The sequence below is a fragment of the Chelonia mydas genome, chromosome 11 (assembly GCF_015237465.2).
Source record: "Chelonia mydas isolate rCheMyd1 chromosome 11, rCheMyd1.pri.v2, whole genome shotgun sequence".
Taxonomy (NCBI): Eukaryota; Metazoa; Chordata; order Testudines; family Cheloniidae; genus Chelonia; species Chelonia mydas.
In genome coordinates this window covers 10,914,572-10,934,652 of record NC_051251.2, presented here as the reverse complement: position 1 = coordinate 10,934,652, position 20,081 = coordinate 10,914,572, and the positions used below count along the sequence as shown (strand labels likewise).

The window sequence follows — 20,081 nt, the reverse complement described above, 5'->3', positions numbered from 1 at the left end:
CAGATTCATAGACTATATTAGGGAGGGTCTCAAGCAGCTAAGTCAGAATGAGATATGAACTACAAACTTAGGGTGTTCAGATCTGGAGGTTTGTTTCAGGTCTATATCTAAATTAACGACTGTTTACAAAAATATATACAAAGCACAGGATTTCAGAAGCTACAAGGGACACAAAAGCTATATGATAAACAGAAACACAAATACTCACATGGGGCATAGAACATGACAAGGGCATGCTTCTTCTTCTTTAAAGACTCTCTGAAGTCTTCTCCAGCTAGGTGGATAACATTCGTTAGCTTTTCTTCCCAAGCCGGTTCAGGTGGAGGTGGTGCTTGTGGGCTAGAGGAGAAGAAAAAACAATGGATCTCTTAGATCTTTTTAGAAGCATGCAAAGCGGCCTTATGGCTCAGTCATCTATTGCTTTGAGGAAATGGTAGTAGAGGATCCTTATGGCTATTTGTACCATAGAAAAATGCACTTAGCATTTCCATTGCCAGGAAAGACAAGAGTTAATTTTCAGAAATCAGTAAAAATGTGATTCTGAACATGACTGGTTCAATATAGGAAAACCTTTATTTCAGCAAAGATGTCACAGAGTGGACTTTTGCTCCAGAACCATTCAAAATGACTGTGGGAATTTATAGTTCTGAAACAAAGGTCAGGCTGAAATAAAGGTTTCCTGATTTGCTCTAGTCACACCAGTACAGCTGTGTTTACAGGCGTGCATATAGAACATTAGGGTACAGCAGGTGGAATCAAAAGGCAATTGACATACATCAATCACACCCACTAAAGCAAACAATGTACTGTATATCACCATAATGTAAACTTGTTGTCAAGTCTTTCAAGACAGCTGGGAAATACAAAATTCTAAAAATGAAACCAGGATACAATAATCAACACAAACCCATTTCGGAGGGTAGGGAGTAAATGAACTGCAATATTTGAATAAAGAGAATTTCATATATCAACTGTGATTGCATACAGTGTCCAGCTAACAGCAATCCTGTACCTGGAGAGTACCCCTAGAAAGCTCTTGCTATTCACCACCTCATGGACATGTCTCAAGACTCATTCCTGCTGTATCTTAAATAAGTGATTACTTATATAAAATCATCAGCGTGAAGGCATATTAGCAAGACCTTCATTTGTCACCGCAGTATTAAATTACAGTTTCCATACTTTCAAAATGACAGGAATGGCACTGTTTTAAATACAATCAGCTATGGATAAAACAAATGAAAACTCAACATTTTAATTCCATTCAAGGTCATTCGCTATACACCAACCATATTTCCACCACTACTGAGTCGCCCAGTTGCTAACAAAGGAATCAGGATACCTGATGGCCAGATCCTCAGCTGATGTAAACTGTCATCGTTCTACAGACTTCAATGGAGCAACGACAGTATATCCCAGCTCAACCTCTGGATACTGGTCTGGAGAGCGTCCAGTGATTACAGCAGGTAAGAGGGAGTCTGTATTCCCTCACGGTCACTGACTCTGTGTGTGAACTTGGTCAAATTACAATCTCGCTACCCCCCAGTGCAACCCGGTGTAAAACTTACTTTCCACACAACAGTCTTGTGAGACCAAATTAATCATTTGATGTAAGACGTTTAGAGAGACTTGCATGCCCAACACAATAAAAATGCCACGTACTATTAACCAAACTCTTCCGTTCAAAAGTCAAGGTTGGATGCCTCATTTCACAATTAGATGGTGAAAGCACAACTTCAGCAAATAATCGCAAAATACAGATGAAACCTCTTTCTGTGGCACAATACAGCAAACAGAGTAAACACAAAATTTCTGAGAAAAGAAACTGTACGTCAAAAAAAAAATTCTTTATATTTTTCTTCCAAAACAATGAAGAGAGACAATTACATCAACAATTCTTCCCTCTTGGAGCTACATTCTTCTCAACATGCATTCAACCTACATCTGTATGTTTTACTGCAACTCGTAAGAAAGATGCCAGTTTAGATGGTCAGAAATTACTTCAGAAAGAAAAAAGTACAGCTACAACAATTTGGCTGCTAAACAAGGAAAACTACTGGCTAACAGAAAGAGGGTTCAGCAAATTTGATCTTATTTGTTTGAGCCACTGTTAGGCCCCCGCTAAGAGAGACTTAGGAGATATTTTAAAAATATTTATTTTGGGAAAGAATTACCGAGACACGTATTTAAAAAAAAAAACCCATAGCAAACAAAGGATTTTGTGTATTAAAAAAAATATAATGAACACCTCTGTGTGTGGCTTTCAGTACTTTCAATTTGGTTTTTGTTTGTAAGGGATTTAAGTAGGAGATGAATCTCAGTTTAAGATTTACTTTTTCACAGAAGCAATCTTCAGCGGCTAATAGCCAGAAATCTGGATGAAATCTCCAACTCATACAACTTACTTTTGCAGCCAGTCAATGATCTTCTTTTTAGTTCTGAGTTGCGGCAGAGTGTACTTCTCCTCTCCATCCTGAAAGTACTTCAGTGTAGGGAACCCTGAGATGTGAAATCTTTCTGCCACAGCCTTGTTGACGGTAGCATCAACAGCTGCAAGGACACCAGGACTCTGAAACAGAGAAAGCTAACTGCAAACCATGGCATCACACTCACTCTTAGCCAGGAGATGGTACAGATTCAGAGGCACCCATATGGGTTTAGACTCCAAATGCAAACTACATGTATAATGAAAAACACAGCTGGCTCCACATATCACTGTGAAGGGATGGATATATTTTACCAGGTCATATAGTCAAAGTAACGTAAGACCTTGCAGATCAGCCTAATGCACACACCCAGCTTCAGGTGCCTAGCTGAACACTGACCAGGTGTATTGTGGTCAGGGGTGGGGGGACAAATGGGAGGAATTCTCCCTTCCAAGCTGAGTGGCTGTGAAGCCATTCAGACAAAGCTACTTCAGTCCAATGGCTTCAAAGGCCATCCACAGCCTTCATATGCCCTGGCCACAGGAGAGCTGAGGACGACGACCGGAGGACACATGCATCAGCAGATCCTCTGGTCCTGCCTCATCCCGCCCTGTGCCAGGGTGGCCCACCTGCGCAACTCTCATCCCCACATCCAGCACAGTGGGACTGTCTTGGTTCTATTGCTATGCATGGCCACATAGGGGAGCAGGATTTTCCCTTTGCCACAAAAATTATTAAATATGGGTGACCTTGATACACTCTCTACCCTTCAATTACCCACCCTCAGAGCCCTCTCTCCACCCCACCTGCCTTTTGCCCAGTCCCACATCTCATCCTGGATGCCCTCCCACCAACTGAGAAGCAGCATGAAGCAAACTGAGCTCCTGATCCAAACCCCTCCCACTGAAATCTCCTGTGCGCCGTTGTTGAAAACTCCACTTTCCTACTCCACTCCCCAACCTGTCATGGTGCCAAGATGCTCCCCTGCCTTTTCCTCCTAACCCGCAGGCAGTTGTTTTTTCCCTTACGACATTGCTACAAACCTACCCTGTTGTCTCCAGTCCTCCCACTAACTCACTGTCCATTCCTTGGCCAGTGCTTGCTTCCAGTACTGCAATCCTGCCTCTTCTATATGGCCTCCCATACTTCCTCCTGCACCCTTCCAATCAATACCAAATGCTGCTGATAAATTAACCACTCTAACCATGTCACTACACTCTCTGAAGCCCTCCTCTGGCTTCTTCTCATATTCTGCATCAACTTCAAGCCGCCATCTCACTTTTAAGTGTCTGCATCATCCTCTCCTACATCTATTCCCCCACTTCCTCCTACCTCCTCCCCCCTCCGCATAAAACCTTCTAAATGCCCCTTTCACGTCCTCCCATTCTCATCTTCATGCCTTCTCTCCTCAGGTCTTCTCCTGCAACTCCAATACACTCTTGTGCCAAATAACCACTCTTCATTCAAATTCCCCCTTAACTGACTCTCCTTTCTTTGGAAGGGCTTGATGGGCTTCATGGAAGGGAGCATTACTGAAGGACCAACTGTGCTTTGAGACAAGACCACTGTCTCCGAGACATTGAGTGTCTGAACTGCAATGACCATCTCTTTCATTCCTGTACGGCCTGTCCCATGACGGTGCTGAATCAACAACCGTGATCATCATCATCACTGGGCCTGAGATTCTCCTCTTATTTACACTGATGTACAATGGAATGACACCAGTGTAAAATCAATGTATGCAAGAGGAGAAACAAGCCTGTTAAATTTTTACATCCACACCATAAACGAAACCTCACGTCTTCTTAATTTGCATTTAGCATGAGGCCTTTAATTAATGGGAAAATAAACATTTCCACATTATATTTGGGTTTGATCATATTGTGTATAAATAAGGCCCTACAGCAGAATATATAATCATTTGGCAATTTTGTTTTCACTCAAGACAGAATGTTCTTGCTAACACGTTGGCAAGGCTCATGCATTACCGATGAGACTGTACTTTGGAAGCACATCATGGAGGGCCCTGTGGGAGGATGAGAACAGCTAAAATTGTGGCAGGGAGGGATGGAAAAGTCATTTATATTACTTCTGGTATTTATAATGGATTATTTGAAAAGAGGAAAATAAAGGAAATTAGTTTACATCACTGGCTCCGTGCAGCATCTCTGCGGCCGTCTCATACTCTGGCTTCATTTTCTTACAGTGCCCGCACCCTGCCAGAGAAAACCCAAATTAAACTCTACATTACGCAATATTGGCAGTTGGATTTAGAGCTTCACTAAAAACAAAGAATCACTCCATGGTTAGTCATTGCCCCATCCAGCCACTGTCAATGTCCAGAACCATGTAGTAGAGATTTACTCGAATTCAGAACATGTTTCATTTTTAAAGCTTCAGCAATATTTAGGATCATTTCCAAAATGGTCACTAGAATTTAGATTGTTTAAACAAATGCAATGGACACATTCTGCAGGATCCTGGAAATGAATCAGAAGTACAGAACACACAGTATCTGTCAAGCCACTGACATGCAGTGCAGCCTTGGTCAAGTCACTCAACTTCTCTTGCCTCAATTTTCAAATTCTTATCTACTTAGAGAAATGATGTACTGTGGTAACTTCATCAATTTAAAATCGGGCTTATGCTGGTGCATTTTAAATTAGCAATTTAATCTGGATTATACTGCAGTGATACAAGTCCCACTTTATACTGGTGCAGCCAGCCTATATTAGGAGTTTGCACCAGCTTAATCACTTCCATGTAATTACACCAACACATATATTCTTAATGAAGGCAAGGCCTGTAAAATGGAGATAAAAGGTACTTCCTGTGTGAAGTTATTTATTATTTTATTACTGTAGCTCCTAGGAGCCCTACTCATGGACCCAGGACCCAGTTCTGCCAAGTGCTGTACAAACACAGAGCCATTCAGATCAATAGATGAAAAGCCTCACCTAAAGAATCATTATCATAACATAAAACAAAGGCGCATTATGTTCGGGTGATCAGAAAAACTCATTTACACCTAAGCAATTTGTTTAAAGCTGCTTTTTAACAGTACAAGCCCTTCCAAGGCCTCCATGCAGGTTGAGCACCCAGCCAGGACATGAAAGCTCTGCCCTGGGCATTTGTAGTTGGAGTCCTGTATACGACCCTTCAGAATGGCCCACTTCATTGCACTCCCATAACTCTTTCCATTCCCCCCAGAACAGGCAAACACAGAGTAGGTTCCCTCTGGCCGGGGGAAAAGCAGAATAGGGTTGGCCCACCATTTGTCAAGGGGCGAGAGCTTGAAAGCACTAGAACTGGTTATCAACAGCTTTAAACAGGCAGAAACCCTGAAGGCGGTTAATGTACTGTGCTGCAAAAGGGATGTATTGCATTTAGATACCTGGTGGGAATCAAATCCCTACAGGCGCTTTATTTTCCCCCTAGGTTGCTGTCAGTCATGTTGTTCTCCTCCTTTGCTTGTTGCTGTAATAGGCACTCAAAAGCCCTGTCTTTACTGGGCTTTGAATACTATATTTGAAAACAGGGCTTGATGTCCATTTCAGTAAGGCTCCAGCAAAAGTGGTTTTCTAGGCTGGGTAGGCAGCACCGGGGCTAGTTTTAAACCATTGTCAAAGAGTGCACTGAGACGAAGCTGGGCCAGCTGAAGCCCAGTGGAGGGATTCTGGAGGAAAGAGTCAAAACCAGAGCAGTCATGGACCTAAGCTTGAACATGTTGTTAAAACCTGGCCAGACACCCGTATTTGCACCCATTACAGATGGAACTGTGGTTACATTAGGTTCAAAGCCCATCACAGACAGGACCTAAATCACAACATTATGGCGTAACATCTATGAAACAATTAGGTACAGCCCCAACTGCTAAAGTTGATACCAGGAGACACTTTCAATGTGAGTAAAACAAATGAAGTTTTAAAGCCATTAAAATGGCAGAATCAGGTTGGTCTTGCAACTGAAACTCCTTGCCTTGGGGAGCTACAAAAGCTTTTGCAGTTAGAAGAGCAGAAGCCCTGAGCTTGGAACCAGATGTGATCCACTAAGAGGTGAAATTCTATTCAGAAAGAAGTTGGAATAGCCTAAAGAGTTACTATCTTAGCACCACTGTCACCGCTCATCCCGTTTCTAACAGTCTGCAAAAAGCTTGTGCGATGATTTATTTGCCACTGCAGAAATTCTGCAGTCACACAGCTTTCTGGGAGGGATTGACAGTTCTCACTGACACAGACTTGGATTGATTTATTTAACTTTTTCTGAGTAGGGATCTTTATTCATTTTGTGTTATTCCCCCACCCTGTAAATAAAGAGCACTTTGAATCACAGCTCAGATGCACTTTTGTGTTACGTGTATATTGACATGAGGTGCCATTAAAAGCAAAAGACAACACAAGGAAAGTGACCTATCCAGTCCCAGAAGAGGAAGAGAGGTCACAATCAAGTGCAAGGATGTCTTGATACTTGCTGCAAAAACTCCTTCGTTGTCTCCCCTGGCTGGGGCTATTGGGAACATCTGAGACACGGGAGAGAGTAGGACTGTAGATAAGTGAGAATAAGGATAACTGGGAGCCTTAGGGTATGTCTACACTGCAAAACACACACACACACCCCCCCGTGGCATACAGTCTCAGTGCCTGGGTCAACTGACTCGGGCTCGCGCTATGGCACTAAAAATAGCCATCAACATTCCTGCTTGGGCTGGACCCTGGCTCTCACACTCAGTAACAGGGGAGGTGCTTGGAACCCCATCTCCAGCCTGAGCAGGAATGTCTACACTGCTGTTTTTAGCCCCATCGCATGAGCCCTGTGAGTCAGTTGACCCAGGCATGAGACACACTGCCAGAGTTTATTTTTCGCAGTGTAGACGTATCCTTAGACTCATATCACAGGATAAGAGGAACGCATGAGGAAGTGAAAATTAGTGACTCTCACCCCACAGCTAGAAAACCAGACCTGGGCTCTGTAGATTTGCAGAATCATCTTCGGCAAATGACTTGACATTTCTGTGCCTCAGAGCTTCCTCCACCTATTAAATGGACATCTTACCTAGTCCGCAGGGCTTAAGAAAGGTGAAATGCTTTGAGCCACTGCAGTGAAATGTGATACATAAAAAAAGTGTAAATTATTAATATTCCATACTGAAAAGAGAGGGATCTAAACTTTAAAAAAAAGCTACAAAAAATCAAGTACTATACACACTGTGTAAAACAAGCCCTTGCTAATTGTTTTAAAATACCTGCATGAACAGAGTTCCAGTTTCCTTATTTATAATTTATGTTCTCAACCGACTTAAGTAACCACGGGAATAAACAACTTCTTCCTCCAATGCAGTTGCTGTTAATCAGGAGTCAGAAGGCTCAATGACAACAGCCAGAATCATGATGTTCAACGTCCTCTGTATCATTCCAGGGCAGAGAAAGCACAGGGATTGGGCATAAAAACTGCAACAATCAGGAACCCAAAACCCCACTGTCGGGCAGATAAGACTGTAACTTGGCACATTCCAATTGCTAGCAGTTGAAAGCACTTTCAGATACAAACCAGTGGGATGATACTAATTTGGAAGAGGTAGAAGTATATCGACGAAGGGATGGGTTACTAAGAGACTTACATCATCGGTGAGCAACTGAACATTTCCATACTACCTAGGTTCTGCTCCAGTCCAGGAAACCACAGTTACAAACAGAACTAACAAGCAGGCTTGTAGGTATAGGAGGGAGCTTTTATTACAGACAGCACGCTGAAGAATTTTGCAGACATATGCCTAAATCGGCGGCAGCTGTGAGGTCCACCTTTGAAGATGCCATTACCAACGTTTCAGTCTTCTTGTGATAATGCAGCAACAGAGGACGGTGCTCTGTGAGCTCTCCTCAAAATAGAATAAAAGCACCTTAGAGCAGCAGTTCTCAAATGGTGGGTCAGGACCCCAATGTGGGTTGCGACCCCATTTTAATCATTAGACTTGCTGGGACCCAGGGCTGAAACTGAACCCTGAATTCCACCACCACCCAGGGCAGCGGGGTTTGTGCTGTGAATCCTTTTCACCCCACCCAGGGGGACAGGGCTCGGGATCCGACACCCCCCACCCCAGGGGTCATATAGTAACTTTATTGTCAGAAGGGAGGGTCACGGTGCAATGAAATTTGAGAACCCCTGCCTTAGAGCCTCAGGGGCCAGATCTTCCTCTGGTGTAAATCCATGTGCCTCTAGTGAAACCAAACGAGCCATGCCAATTACTGTTGGGGGAATTCTGTGCCACTGCACAAGTGCAGAATTCATGTGTCCCACAGACTTTTTTTCCCCCCACAGAAAATACATTCTGACAGAAAGGCTCTGCAGTTACGCCTTTTTCCCACCAGGGGCTGCTGTGGTGCCAGAACAGAGGCAGCTGGTTCACCACTCGTAGCGGTCAGCAACCGATAGGGAGAGCAGAGGCTGAGTTTATCACAGTGCCTTGCCTGTGGGGCCAGGTGAGGAGGCCTGGGATATGGAGGGGGAGACAGAGAGGGTTATAAGGGCTGCCTGGCAGGGTCACACAGACTAGGGTTCAGAAGGGCTACTGAGACGTACAGAATGGAGTGGGGGTGCAGAGCTACATGGAGGCAGGGGTGGCTGAGTGGGGGCGCAGAGATGCATGGGGATGGGGGAAAATGGGTGGATGAATGGGGATCTAGAGACACTGGGGGAAAGAGGAGGACGAGGACACATGGGAACAAGGGGAGGCTGAGTGGAGGTGCTGGAACACATGGGGATGGGGGGTTGGGGGTGGTTGAGTGGGGGTGGCGGGACACCAGGGGGACAGGGGAGGGTACAGGGACACATGGTGCAGCTGAGTGGGAATAAAGAGATACATGGGGACAGGGGGTGCCTCAGTGGGGGTGCAGGGACACTTGGGGACAGGGCAGATGTGCCTGACTGAGTGGGAGAGACTAGGGGTCAGCCAGGGTTTGCATGGGGGAGGCTCCCCAATTCTCCCTCCACCCTCCCCAAAAAAGGTTCCATATTTACTTACACACACACACACACCACCAACCCCAACCTTCCAGGTTCACCCCCCAGGCTCCTTCCCAGCAATTACTTCTCACTCCCTCATCTCTTCCATTACCCTGGACTCCCCCTTTGCATTGCTTCTGAGGGGTGCAGGAAATATGTTTCTGTACTGTAGTTTAAATGAATTATTACTCCAAGTTCAGTATTAATTTGCCTAGTAAGGAATCTATTTGTCCAAAAACATTTCCTGTATTTTTTTTGTTGTCTGTATTGTTACAAAAATACTTGCTGACAAATATTTTGACATAAATTACCAAAAAATTGAAACTGGTGTGACTACATTGTGTTATTTTGACAAATAAAAATATGCAGAATTTTGCAGAATTTTAAAATATTGTACACAGAATTTGTAATTTTTTGGTGCAGAATTCCCCCAGGAATAGCCAATTCACGCCACCTGAGGATTTGGCCCCATAGGGCTAAGGGACAGACTGGCCCTGATTCACCACTGTCTTACTGCATCTTTATACCAATGTAGCTCACCACCGTAAAACTGGAGTCATGCGGCATGGACTGAGGCCCATTGTTTGCTATGATGAAAACTGGAAGTATCTGAGGGCTAGGGAGTAGATTTTCAAAAATACCTAAGTGACTTGGGAGCATAAATCCTACTAGCTCTCAGTGGGACTGGTACTTTGGATCCACTTTGATACATTTGAAAATGCCACTCTACACTCTTATCTGGATCTCTAACATGCTCCTTCCCACAATAGAATAGTAGCATTTAGCAAGTGAAAATAAGGGACAGCAGAGTGGTTCAGACATCACACTGCAAAGGAGAATTACTGAATGAAGACATGAGCATACAATTCTTTGCAATGAAACCATCTATTCTGCCACCTGGCTGAACTGACCTGCAATGAAAAATCTAAGTCACCGTTATTAGCTATGGGTTATCTGATAGAACAATCTCGCCTTTAAAATAAAAATTAATCATGGATGCACTACAGAGATGGCAACGTTCATATTCCACAACAACCGCTGCAATTATCAAACTCATCTCCAAGTGGAGTAAAATGCTTTCTACCTGTAAAGATCGGAAGTACCTGAATTTTAGCCTTCAGCTAATAATAGATTAAAATAAAAGACCAAAAGCCCAGCAGGAAACATGCTAAGCTTTACAGGATACTGAATCAGATGGATAACTAGTCTGTTCCAATGCTGCAGGTCTTAACTCAAATTCACCAATGCCCAGTACTGCACTCTGCTCCCTCTTCCATACATACACGACCTCCTACACAGTAAACCCAACCCTGTGGTCTAGAGAGCAAGAGATCAGGAATGGAAACTGAATCTAGACCTTTTACATGGCAGTGTAGATCTTTAACTAAAAAGAAAAGGAGTACTTGTGGCACCTTAGAGACTAACCAGTTTATTTGAGCATGAGCTTTCGTGAGCTACAGCTCACTTCATCGGATGCATAGCATATCGTGGAAACTGCAGAAGACATTATATACACACAGAGACCATGAAACAAAACTTCCTCCCACCCCACTCCCCCGCTGGCAACAGCTTATCTAAAGTGATCATCAAGTAGAGCCATTTCCAGCACAAATCCAGGTTTTCTCACCCTTCCCCCCCCCCAACACACACACACATACAAACTCACTCTCCTGCTGGCAACAGCCCATCCCCCTTTGAAACCCCTCTTTATAATGCGCATGATAATCAAGGTGGGTCACCTCCAGCACTAATCCAGGTTTTCTCACCCCCCCTCCCCCCCCCCACACACACCCCCCTCCAAAAACCACACACACAAACTCATTCTCCTGCTGGCAACAGCTCATCTTACAATGTGCACAGCAATAATCCAAGTTTAACCAGAACGTCTTGGGGGGGGGGGGTTGCAGGAAAAAAACAAGGGGAGACAGGCTACCTTGCATAATGACTTAGCCACTCCCAGTCTCTATTCAAGCCCAAATTAATAGTATCCAATTTGCAAATGAATTCCAATTCAGCAGTTTCTCGCTGGAGTCTGGATTTGAAGTTTTTTTTGCTTTAAGATAGCGACCCTCATGTCTGTGATTGCGTGACCAGAGAGATTGAAGTGTTCTCCGACTGGTTTATGAATGTTATAATTCTTGACATCTGATTTGTGTCCATTTATTCTTTTACGTAGAGACTGTCCAGTTTGACCAATGTACATGGCAGAGGGGCATTGCTGGCATATGATGGCATATATCACATTGGTGGATGTGCAGGTGAACGAGCCTCTGATAGTGTGGCTGATGTTGTTAGGCCCTGTGATGGTGTCCCCTGAATAGATATGTGGGCACAGTTGGCAACGGGCTTTGTTGCAAGGATAGGTTCCTGGGCTAGTGGTTCTGTTGTGTGGTATGTGGTTGTTGGTGAGTATTCGCTTCAGGTTGGGGGGCTGTCTGTAGGCAAGGACTGGCCTTTCTCCCAAGATTTGTGAGAGTGTTGGGTCATCCTTCAGGATAGGTTGTGGTATGTGGTTGTTGGTGAGTATTCGCTTCAGGTTGGGGGGCTGTCTGTAGGCAAAAGTCTCTACGTAAAAGAATAAATGGACACAAATCAGATGTCAAGAATTATAACATTCATAAACCAGTCGGAGAACACTTCAATCTCTCTGATCACGCAATCATAGACATGAGGGTCGCTATCTTAAAGCAAAAAAACTTCAAATCCAGACTCCAGCGAGAAACTGCTGAATTAGAATTCATTTGCAAATTGGATACTATTAATTTGGGCTTGAATAGAGACTGGGAGTGGCTAAGTCATTATGCAAGGTAGCCTGTCTCCCCTTGTTTTTTTCCTGCAAACCCCCCCCCCAAGACGTTCTGGTTAAACTTGGATTATTGCTGTGCACATTGTAAGATGAGCTGTTGCCAGCAGGAGAATGAGTTTGTGTGTGTGGTTTTTGGAGGGGGGTGTGGGCGGGGGGGGGGGGTGAGAAAACCTGGATTAGTGCTGGAGGTGACCCACCTTGATTATCATGCGCATTATAAAGAGGGGTTTCAAAGGGGGATGGGCTGTTGCCAGCAGGAGAGTGAGTTTGTATGTGTGTGTGGGGGGGGGGGGGAAGGGTGAGAAAACCTGGATTTGTGCTGGAAATGGCTCTACTTGATGATCACTTTAGATAAGCTGTGGCCAGCGGGGGAGTGGGGTGGGAGGAAGTTTTGTTTCATGGTCTCTGTGTGTATATAATGTCTTCTGCAGTTTCCACGATATGCTATGCATCCGATGAAGTGAGCTGTAGCTCACGAAAGCTCATGCTCAAATAAACTGGTTAGTCTCTAAGGTGCCACAAGTACTCCTTTTCTTTTAACTAAAAAGAATTCCTTCCCTCCCCCAAATAAACAGCACTATTATTTATTATATGTGACACTTGGTACCATTAAAAAGACACAAAACTACAGTGTATTGCAGCAAATTGTTTCAAAACCACTGCTAAAAATGTATATATTTCTACCCCTGAAAACTCACAGTTCTGCCTATAGAAGACATGCAGCAAACCAATTATCCAACAACCAAGCTACTGCATAGACAGCCTTACTGCTGCCCCCAGAATACAAATATCACTGCTCCTCCATGGCATTTATTTACGGTTAGTTTCTCTCAAGTTAAGGCTATATAAATATCACTATTTTGGTCACAGCCTCTCATTTCCACACAGCATTGTCTGAGGCTGTCAAGAGAAGGCAGGTACACGACAAGCAAGAGATAAAGATCATCACCAACCTCCAGCTGATTGAGAACAAGCAATTTCCGATCTGCAGAACCCTAGAGACCAATTAAATTGTGAATAAAGATTCTAAAGAATCATTATTAAATTCCTTCTATTGACAAGCTATTCAGACAACATTAGCATTTATCAATATTCATTAGAACGTGCCATTTCTGCATTCCCCTATGGCTGCATACTACAAATATTTCTGTTAACCTAATGGGAAAAGAGAGGTTACTCGCCCTGTGCAGTGAGTGTAGTTCTTAGAGATGTGTGTCCCTATGGGTGCTCCACTTCATGTGCACATATGCCCCATATCCTGTCTATCAGATCAAGGCTTTATCAGGCCATGTGGCCAAACCGTCCCCAGTTCCTTCTCCATCGCCAAGTCTCAGAAGGAAACTCTGAAGCAGAGGGGAAAGAGGGTGAATAGTGGAGCACCCATCGCGACACAGCTCTGAGAACTACAGTTACTGCACAGGGTGAGTAACCCCTCCTTCTTCAAGTAGTGTTCCTCTGAATGCTCCACTTCAAGTGACTCCTGAGCAGTATCCACATAAGGAGGAAGGAGCTGCGCAATCAAGTCCAAAAGAGAGGAAAGAATTGCATTGCCATCTACCGCATCAGATCTAGAGGGTCGATCAAGGCGTAGCACTCTATTAAGTTCTCAGCAACTGAAAACATGAGATTGGAAAGGTATGCAACTCTGACTGTGGCAACCACTGCTGCTTTGGCTTTTATACCCTAAACTTTAAAATACCCTAAATTATCATCGCCGCAGAAGGAGGGGAAATATAGTTGAACTGAAGGTCAAGAATTGGATTTCCTTTCCTCTTACGAGCATTACGGTGCGCCTGAAGGCACAAAAATCTTGCAGATAGCAAAAAGATTCATGATTGTTTTTAGAAAGGTAATCCAAAAGTTTTGCTAAACGGACTTACGTTTAAAAAAATGGGCTCGGGTGATCACTGTCTTCTGTGGAAGAAATCAGATAAAACTAGAGAGTTTTATTCAATGCTTCTGTCAGAAATCCTTTGTGCATTCACCCATTTTCTGATGAAGTGAGCTGTAGCTCACGAAAGCTTATGCTCAAATAAATTGGTTAGTCTCTAAGGTGCCACAAGTACTCCTTTTCTTTTTGTTAAAAAAATTGTCTTATTTCTATTCTGAATTTGTCTTGCTGCAGCTTCCAGACATTGATCTTGCTATGCCAGAGCCTTTACATCCCTAGTCTCAATTTTTTGAGGTCACATGGTACACTCCATGGAAATTAAACAGATTCCCAATCTGTGGGAAGTGTTGATAGAGGTTGGTACCACAAACTTCCCTCCCTCCGAGATGCACTTTGTTCATAAGTCATAAAATGATTCCCCCCGCAACTGCCAGCCCTGCAAACACAAACTTGTCTCAGGGGGAGGTTAAGTTGTATTCTTCCTGACCTGTTATACCACCAGCACCAGGACAGATTCTTCATTTAGGATTTAGCTACAACACAACACTACAGAAACAGAGTTCAGGCCAGATAGCAAAAAGTAATGTAACTCGCTGAAATTGCAAGGGGAGTTTAAGGGCGCAGAACATCATAATCCAAGATGCAGTTTGCTCAGGACATCAGGGTTAACATCCTGCAGCAGGACAACAGGTTCTGGAGCCTGTATAAGAATGTGGCATTCCTCAGAGTTATCCTGATGTGAGCAGTTTGACCCCTGTAAGTGGGACTGGATCCTCTCAGAGGCTGAGGGAACTAGGGTGTGGGACACAGAGGTCCTAAAGGGAAAACTTTAAGAGAAGCCAAGCTTGGAGAGAAATTAGAGTGATGTTGGATTTGTGTTGTTACCAACAAAGGCAAACTCCAGGAAGGGGGTAAGTTTGAATTTTATGCGGACTGTGTATTTTCTGTTTAGATTCAGAGCAGGGTGGGAACTCCACCTGTGCGCGTGCATGCGCACACACGCGCACGCACACACACACACACTATTAGAAAAAGTGCTGTGGGATACTTAGTAACCACAAGTGAACAGTCAGATATCTCTTCCAGAAACCATCACCTTCCCCCACACACTGTCCCCATCATCATATTGAGGTACTGGTTCATTACTAAGTCAGAAGAAAGAGTAACACCAACACCAAGTCATCCCTTGGAGGTGGCCCCATCCAACTACTGACCTGGTCCATTCCCCGTTTGATCGGAACCTCTGAGAGGATTACAGCAGAAAGATGGTAGGCAGGATGGCAGGTCAAAGAGAATCCAGATCATTCCTCTACAGCTGTAGATCCTCTCCAGTGCTAACAGGGTTTTTGTCAGCAAAACTAGTAAACACATGTCTCAAACACCCAGGGAGCAGATACATGGCGGAAGAAGGTACCATTTTGATGGTCAGTTCCCTGATTACTTTACAGGGTTGGCAGGCCAAGTTCCCTATTTGCAGAGGACAACAGAAAATTGAGCAAAACCACACAGTATTTAGGAAAATGAACTTAAACAAACAAGAAAAGTCAACCTCTTCCCTGCCCCCCCCCCCCACACTGATTTGTCTAATCTAACCAGAGATTGTTCTTAAATTCAGTCTAGAGGAAATGATGCAAGGCCCAGAAAAAACAGAGAGTGGCTCTAGCATCAAAGCAATGAGAGACTCTTAGCTATCATGTGGCACAGATACTATAGGGGACCTTATGACTAGAAATTTTGCACCATATATGAAGCTAATTGGTTCTATATTCTGGGCGAGGGAGGGAATTCATTCAAAATGAAATAAACAAATGGCTGCTTTAACGGTAAGAAATGGTTTAATAGGTTAATCAGTCATTAGAAGCAAGCAAAATAAGGCTACAAACCATGATTCTTTTCCAGAAGAAGTCTCCCAGGCCTGCAATGACCAAAGGCTGTTAGAGACAAGTTTCAACATCACCAAAAAACACCACCACAACCACCACCACCAAACCCTTCATCATAAACACACCCTCATTGTCTATCCCAGCAGCAAGGCCAAGAAAAATGAAATAGCTCTGAACCCTTTAAGGTGGTTGTGACACTCTGTACCTCAAATTAGCACTCTGGAACCCCCTTATTCACCAATGTTAGATGATTATGATAGGTTTTGTAAAACACATGCCTTGTGAGGTATCGTTTTAAAAGTCTTGATCTGTTCAACCTTAATAGCCTGTTGGAATGTACGTACTATAATTGTATGTGAAGTTATGAGGTATTGCTATATGTATTACTGAAATATGTTAGGAGACTGGGAGACACCCCCAGCTGGCCTTTCAGTAGCAACAAAGGAGCAAAAAGAAAAGGAGTACTTGTGGCACCTTAGAGACTAACAAATTTATTTGAGCATAAGCTTTTGTGAGCTCACGAAAGCTTATGCTCAAATAAATTTGTTAGTCTCTAAGGTGCCACAAGTACTCCTTTGCTTTTTGCAAACACAGACTAACACGGCTGCTACTCTGAAACAAAGGAGCAGTTATCACTGGCCAGACAGGTGTTAATAGCCCATCAAGAAGAATCCACGATCACAGAGGCTTCTCAGAGAAAGTACGTATGCAATCCAAGTCACAGCAAGCTTTCTAGCAGCTGGAAGAGTATAGAAAAGAGAGACAATGACATCATCACTTGACCTGTCCCCTCCTCCTCTCCCACAATCTCAACACCTGAAAGACAGACTTTGAACTAGGGAGATTGGTCCCAGGCTGGAAGGGACCTTCCAGCTGAACTGTGAGCTGCCTGTAATGTCTGTTAGGGTGACAGACTCCTTAATTCAAATCTTACTTAGTTTGTTAAAGTCAGAATTTAGACTGCGTTTCTATTTTTATTTCTTAGGTAACCAATTTTGATCTCTGTCTGCTACTTATAATCGCTTAAAATCTATCTCTGTAGTTAACAAATCTGTTTTATATTTTATCTAAAACAGCGTGTTTTTGGTTGAAGCGGTTGGGGAATCTCAGTTCAGATTATAAAGGCTCATTCATGTCCACTTTCCTTTGCAGAAGTGGCGGACTTATTAATGAGCTTGTACTGTCCAAGGGGATCTCGACCTATAAGATAGTATATTTCTCGGGTGCAAGGCTGGGAGCTGGGGTGATTTTCTGGTGCCTTGTAGTATCTAAGCACCTTGCAATCTTTTGGACTGTATTTATCCTTGTGACCCCCGGGAGGTAGGGAAAGTACTCTTATCCTCATTTTACAGAAGGGAAACCAAGGCACAGATAGGTTGAGGGACTTGTCCAAGGACACAGAGAAAGTCTGTGGAAGAGCAGAAAATTAAACCTGGGTCTAAGTCCCAGACTATCCCTAACAGTGGACAAACCTTCCTCTAGTCACATCAGTGTGCCCTGGGAACACTCAACAGATAAATCCCTTACTATTATACAACTGATAAAGGTTACGTACAGAAGAGAGACCATGGACTGTCTTTGATGCCCTGGTCCTTTTGATTAGCCACCCAAGTTTTACTGCACAACTTGGTGGCTAGGATTTTTACAACGTTCTGACTCTTATTTACATGATCTATCGCTATAAACTCGCATTGATTTTTTTTATCACCACAATCCCACCTACATTTTTCAAGAGCTCAAAAAAATCAATAGCAGGATTTTCATTTTACAGGTTAATGGTATTACTGCATTTTCAGGGACGCCTGTTCTAATGCATGTGACTAACTGCTGTACTAAAAGTTGGTGCTGTAATTAGTTTGATGGATATGATAGTGAATTGTCTACTGTGTAGTCTGCTCCCTTGGATTTCTTTTGTTGTTGGTTTTAAAAACTCTGCAATATCAAACACTTTATATTTCTAAATCAACACCCTTTGAAACATTTTGTTCATGTACTGTTTGGATTTTCTAAGGGGGCCTATCCTGATCCTACTGAAATCAGTGGCAAAACCTCAGTTGGCTTCACTGAGAGTAGGATAAGGGCCCAAGATTGTAGCTGAACCATTTACACTGTAGTAGAAGAGAGTCTACGAACTTCTGCTGTACAGTAGCACCTTTCTGAGGGGTTTAGAATTCAGATGAAAAAAACTGATGAAAGCTGACATACTGAATTATTTGCCAGAGGGAACATTTTAGTATACATTCCATAAAAAGCAATGCTCGAAAAGGACATTAATATTATTATGTAGTTAGGCACTCAAAAGTCAAGAAATGGTAAAATTAAGATGTTTGCTTCCCTTTCATCTACCAATCAGTTTCTTATATCAGCACTCCACACCGTAGTTTCTGAGCGTTCTTGTGCGTTTGCATTATGATTCAAACTTTAAGTAATTTTGTCATTTCCAGACTTAGGAGTGTTTCACTTTGCAATTTAGAGGAATCAACACGACTTTTGTAAAGGCAAAATTATGCCTCACTAATCTATTGGAGTTCTTTGAGGGGGTCAGACATGTGGATAAGGGTGATCCAGTCAATATAGTGCATTTGGACTTTCAGACAGCCTTTGACAAGGTTCCACACCAAAGGTTCTTAAGCGAGCTAGGCAATCATGGAATAAAAGGGAAGGTCCTCTCAGGGATCAGCAAATGATTAAAAGATAGGAAACAAAGAATAGGAATAAATGGTCAGTTTTCACATGGACAGAGATAAAGAGAAGGGTCTCCCAAGGATCTGTACTGGAACCAGTGCTGTTCAACATATTCATAAATGAGCTGGAAAACAGAGTAAACAGTGAGGTCACAAAGTTTGCAGATGATTGAGAATCACTCAAGATAGTTAAGTCCAAAGCTGAAGAGTTACAAAAAGCTCTCACAGAACTGGGTGACTGGACAAGAAAATAGCAGATGAAATTCAATGTTGATAAATGCAAAGTAATGCACACTGGAAAACATAATCCCAACTATACATACAAAATGATGGGGTCTAAATTAGCTGTTACCACTCAAGAAAGAGATCTTGGAGTCACTGTGGATATTCTCTGACAACATCTGCTCAATGTGCAGCGGTAGTCAAAAAAGCTAACAGTGTTAGGAACCATTAGACAAGGGATAGATAAGAAGACAGAAAATATCATAATGTCACTATATAAATCCATAGTATGCCCACACCTTGAGTATTACATGCAGTTCCAGTAGCCCCATCTCCAAAAAAAGATAAATTAGAACTGGAAAAAGTACAGAGAAGGGCAACACAAATGATGAGGGGGATGGAACAGCTGCCATATGAGGAGAGATTAAAAAGACTGGGACTGTTCATCTTGGAAAAGAGATGACCAAGGGGGGATATAACAGAGGTCTATAAAATCATGACTGGTGTGGAGAAAGTGAGTAGGGAAGTGTTATTTACCCTTTCAGATGACACAAGAACCAGGGGTGACCCAATGAAATTAACAGGCTGCAGGTTTAAAACAAACAGAAGGAGGTACTTCTTCACACAACACAGTCAACCTGTGGAACTTGTTGCCAGATGGTGTTGTGGAGGCAAAAAGTATAACTGAGTTAAAAAAATAATTAAATAAGCTCAGGGAGAAAAGGTCCCTCAATGGCTATTAGCCAAGATGCTTAGGGACGCAACCGCATGGTCTGGGCATCCTAAACCTCTGACTGCTAGAAGCTGGGACTGGATGACAGGGGATGGATCACCAGATAAATTGCCCTGTTCTATTCATTCCCTCTGAAGCATCTGGCATCGGCCGCTCATGAAAGACTGAAACTGGGCTAGATGGACCATTGGTCTTACCCACTATGGCCATTCTTATGTTCTTATGATGTTATTTAAACAAGTTTTATGGATGGAAGTTCTCTTTTTCTTCTTCCTTTTTTCCCTTTTGAAATACATAGAAAGTCCCATCCCCTTTCCAGAGCCTTGTGAGATCTACCCTGTTTCTACCCCCACCCCCAGGATTGACACAGTACAAGGCAGAAGATGCACAGTAAATAAGATGATGGTCCAGAGAAACCTTACCTCGTTCAAGGCTTC

The 20,081-nt window shown here is 43.2% G+C and overlaps 1 protein-coding gene and 1 long non-coding RNA gene across 2 annotated transcripts in view; one reads left to right on the top strand and one right to left on the bottom strand.

Annotated features, from left to right (window-relative positions):
* Positions 1–4,762, top strand: part of LOC119567310 — a 52,147-nt gene extending 47,385 nt beyond the window's left edge. The window contains exons 2-3 of the long non-coding RNA XR_005227267.2: positions 1,270–1,466; positions 3,928–4,762. This is a non-coding gene — a long non-coding RNA (uncharacterized LOC119567310). The remainder of the gene's footprint in view (positions 1–1,269; positions 1,467–3,927) is intronic.
* PDIA5 (protein disulfide isomerase family A member 5) overlaps positions 1–20,081 on the bottom strand; it is a 119,004-nt gene that overhangs the window by 31,515 nt on the left and 67,408 nt on the right. The window contains exons 12-14 of the mRNA XM_037912015.2: positions 4,572–4,642; positions 2,406–2,569; positions 209–339 (exon numbers count right to left, since the gene is read on the bottom strand). Coding sequence (XP_037767943.2) covers positions 209–339; positions 2,406–2,569; positions 4,572–4,642 — 366 coding nt within the window. The remainder of the gene's footprint in view (positions 1–208; positions 340–2,405; positions 2,570–4,571; positions 4,643–20,081) is intronic.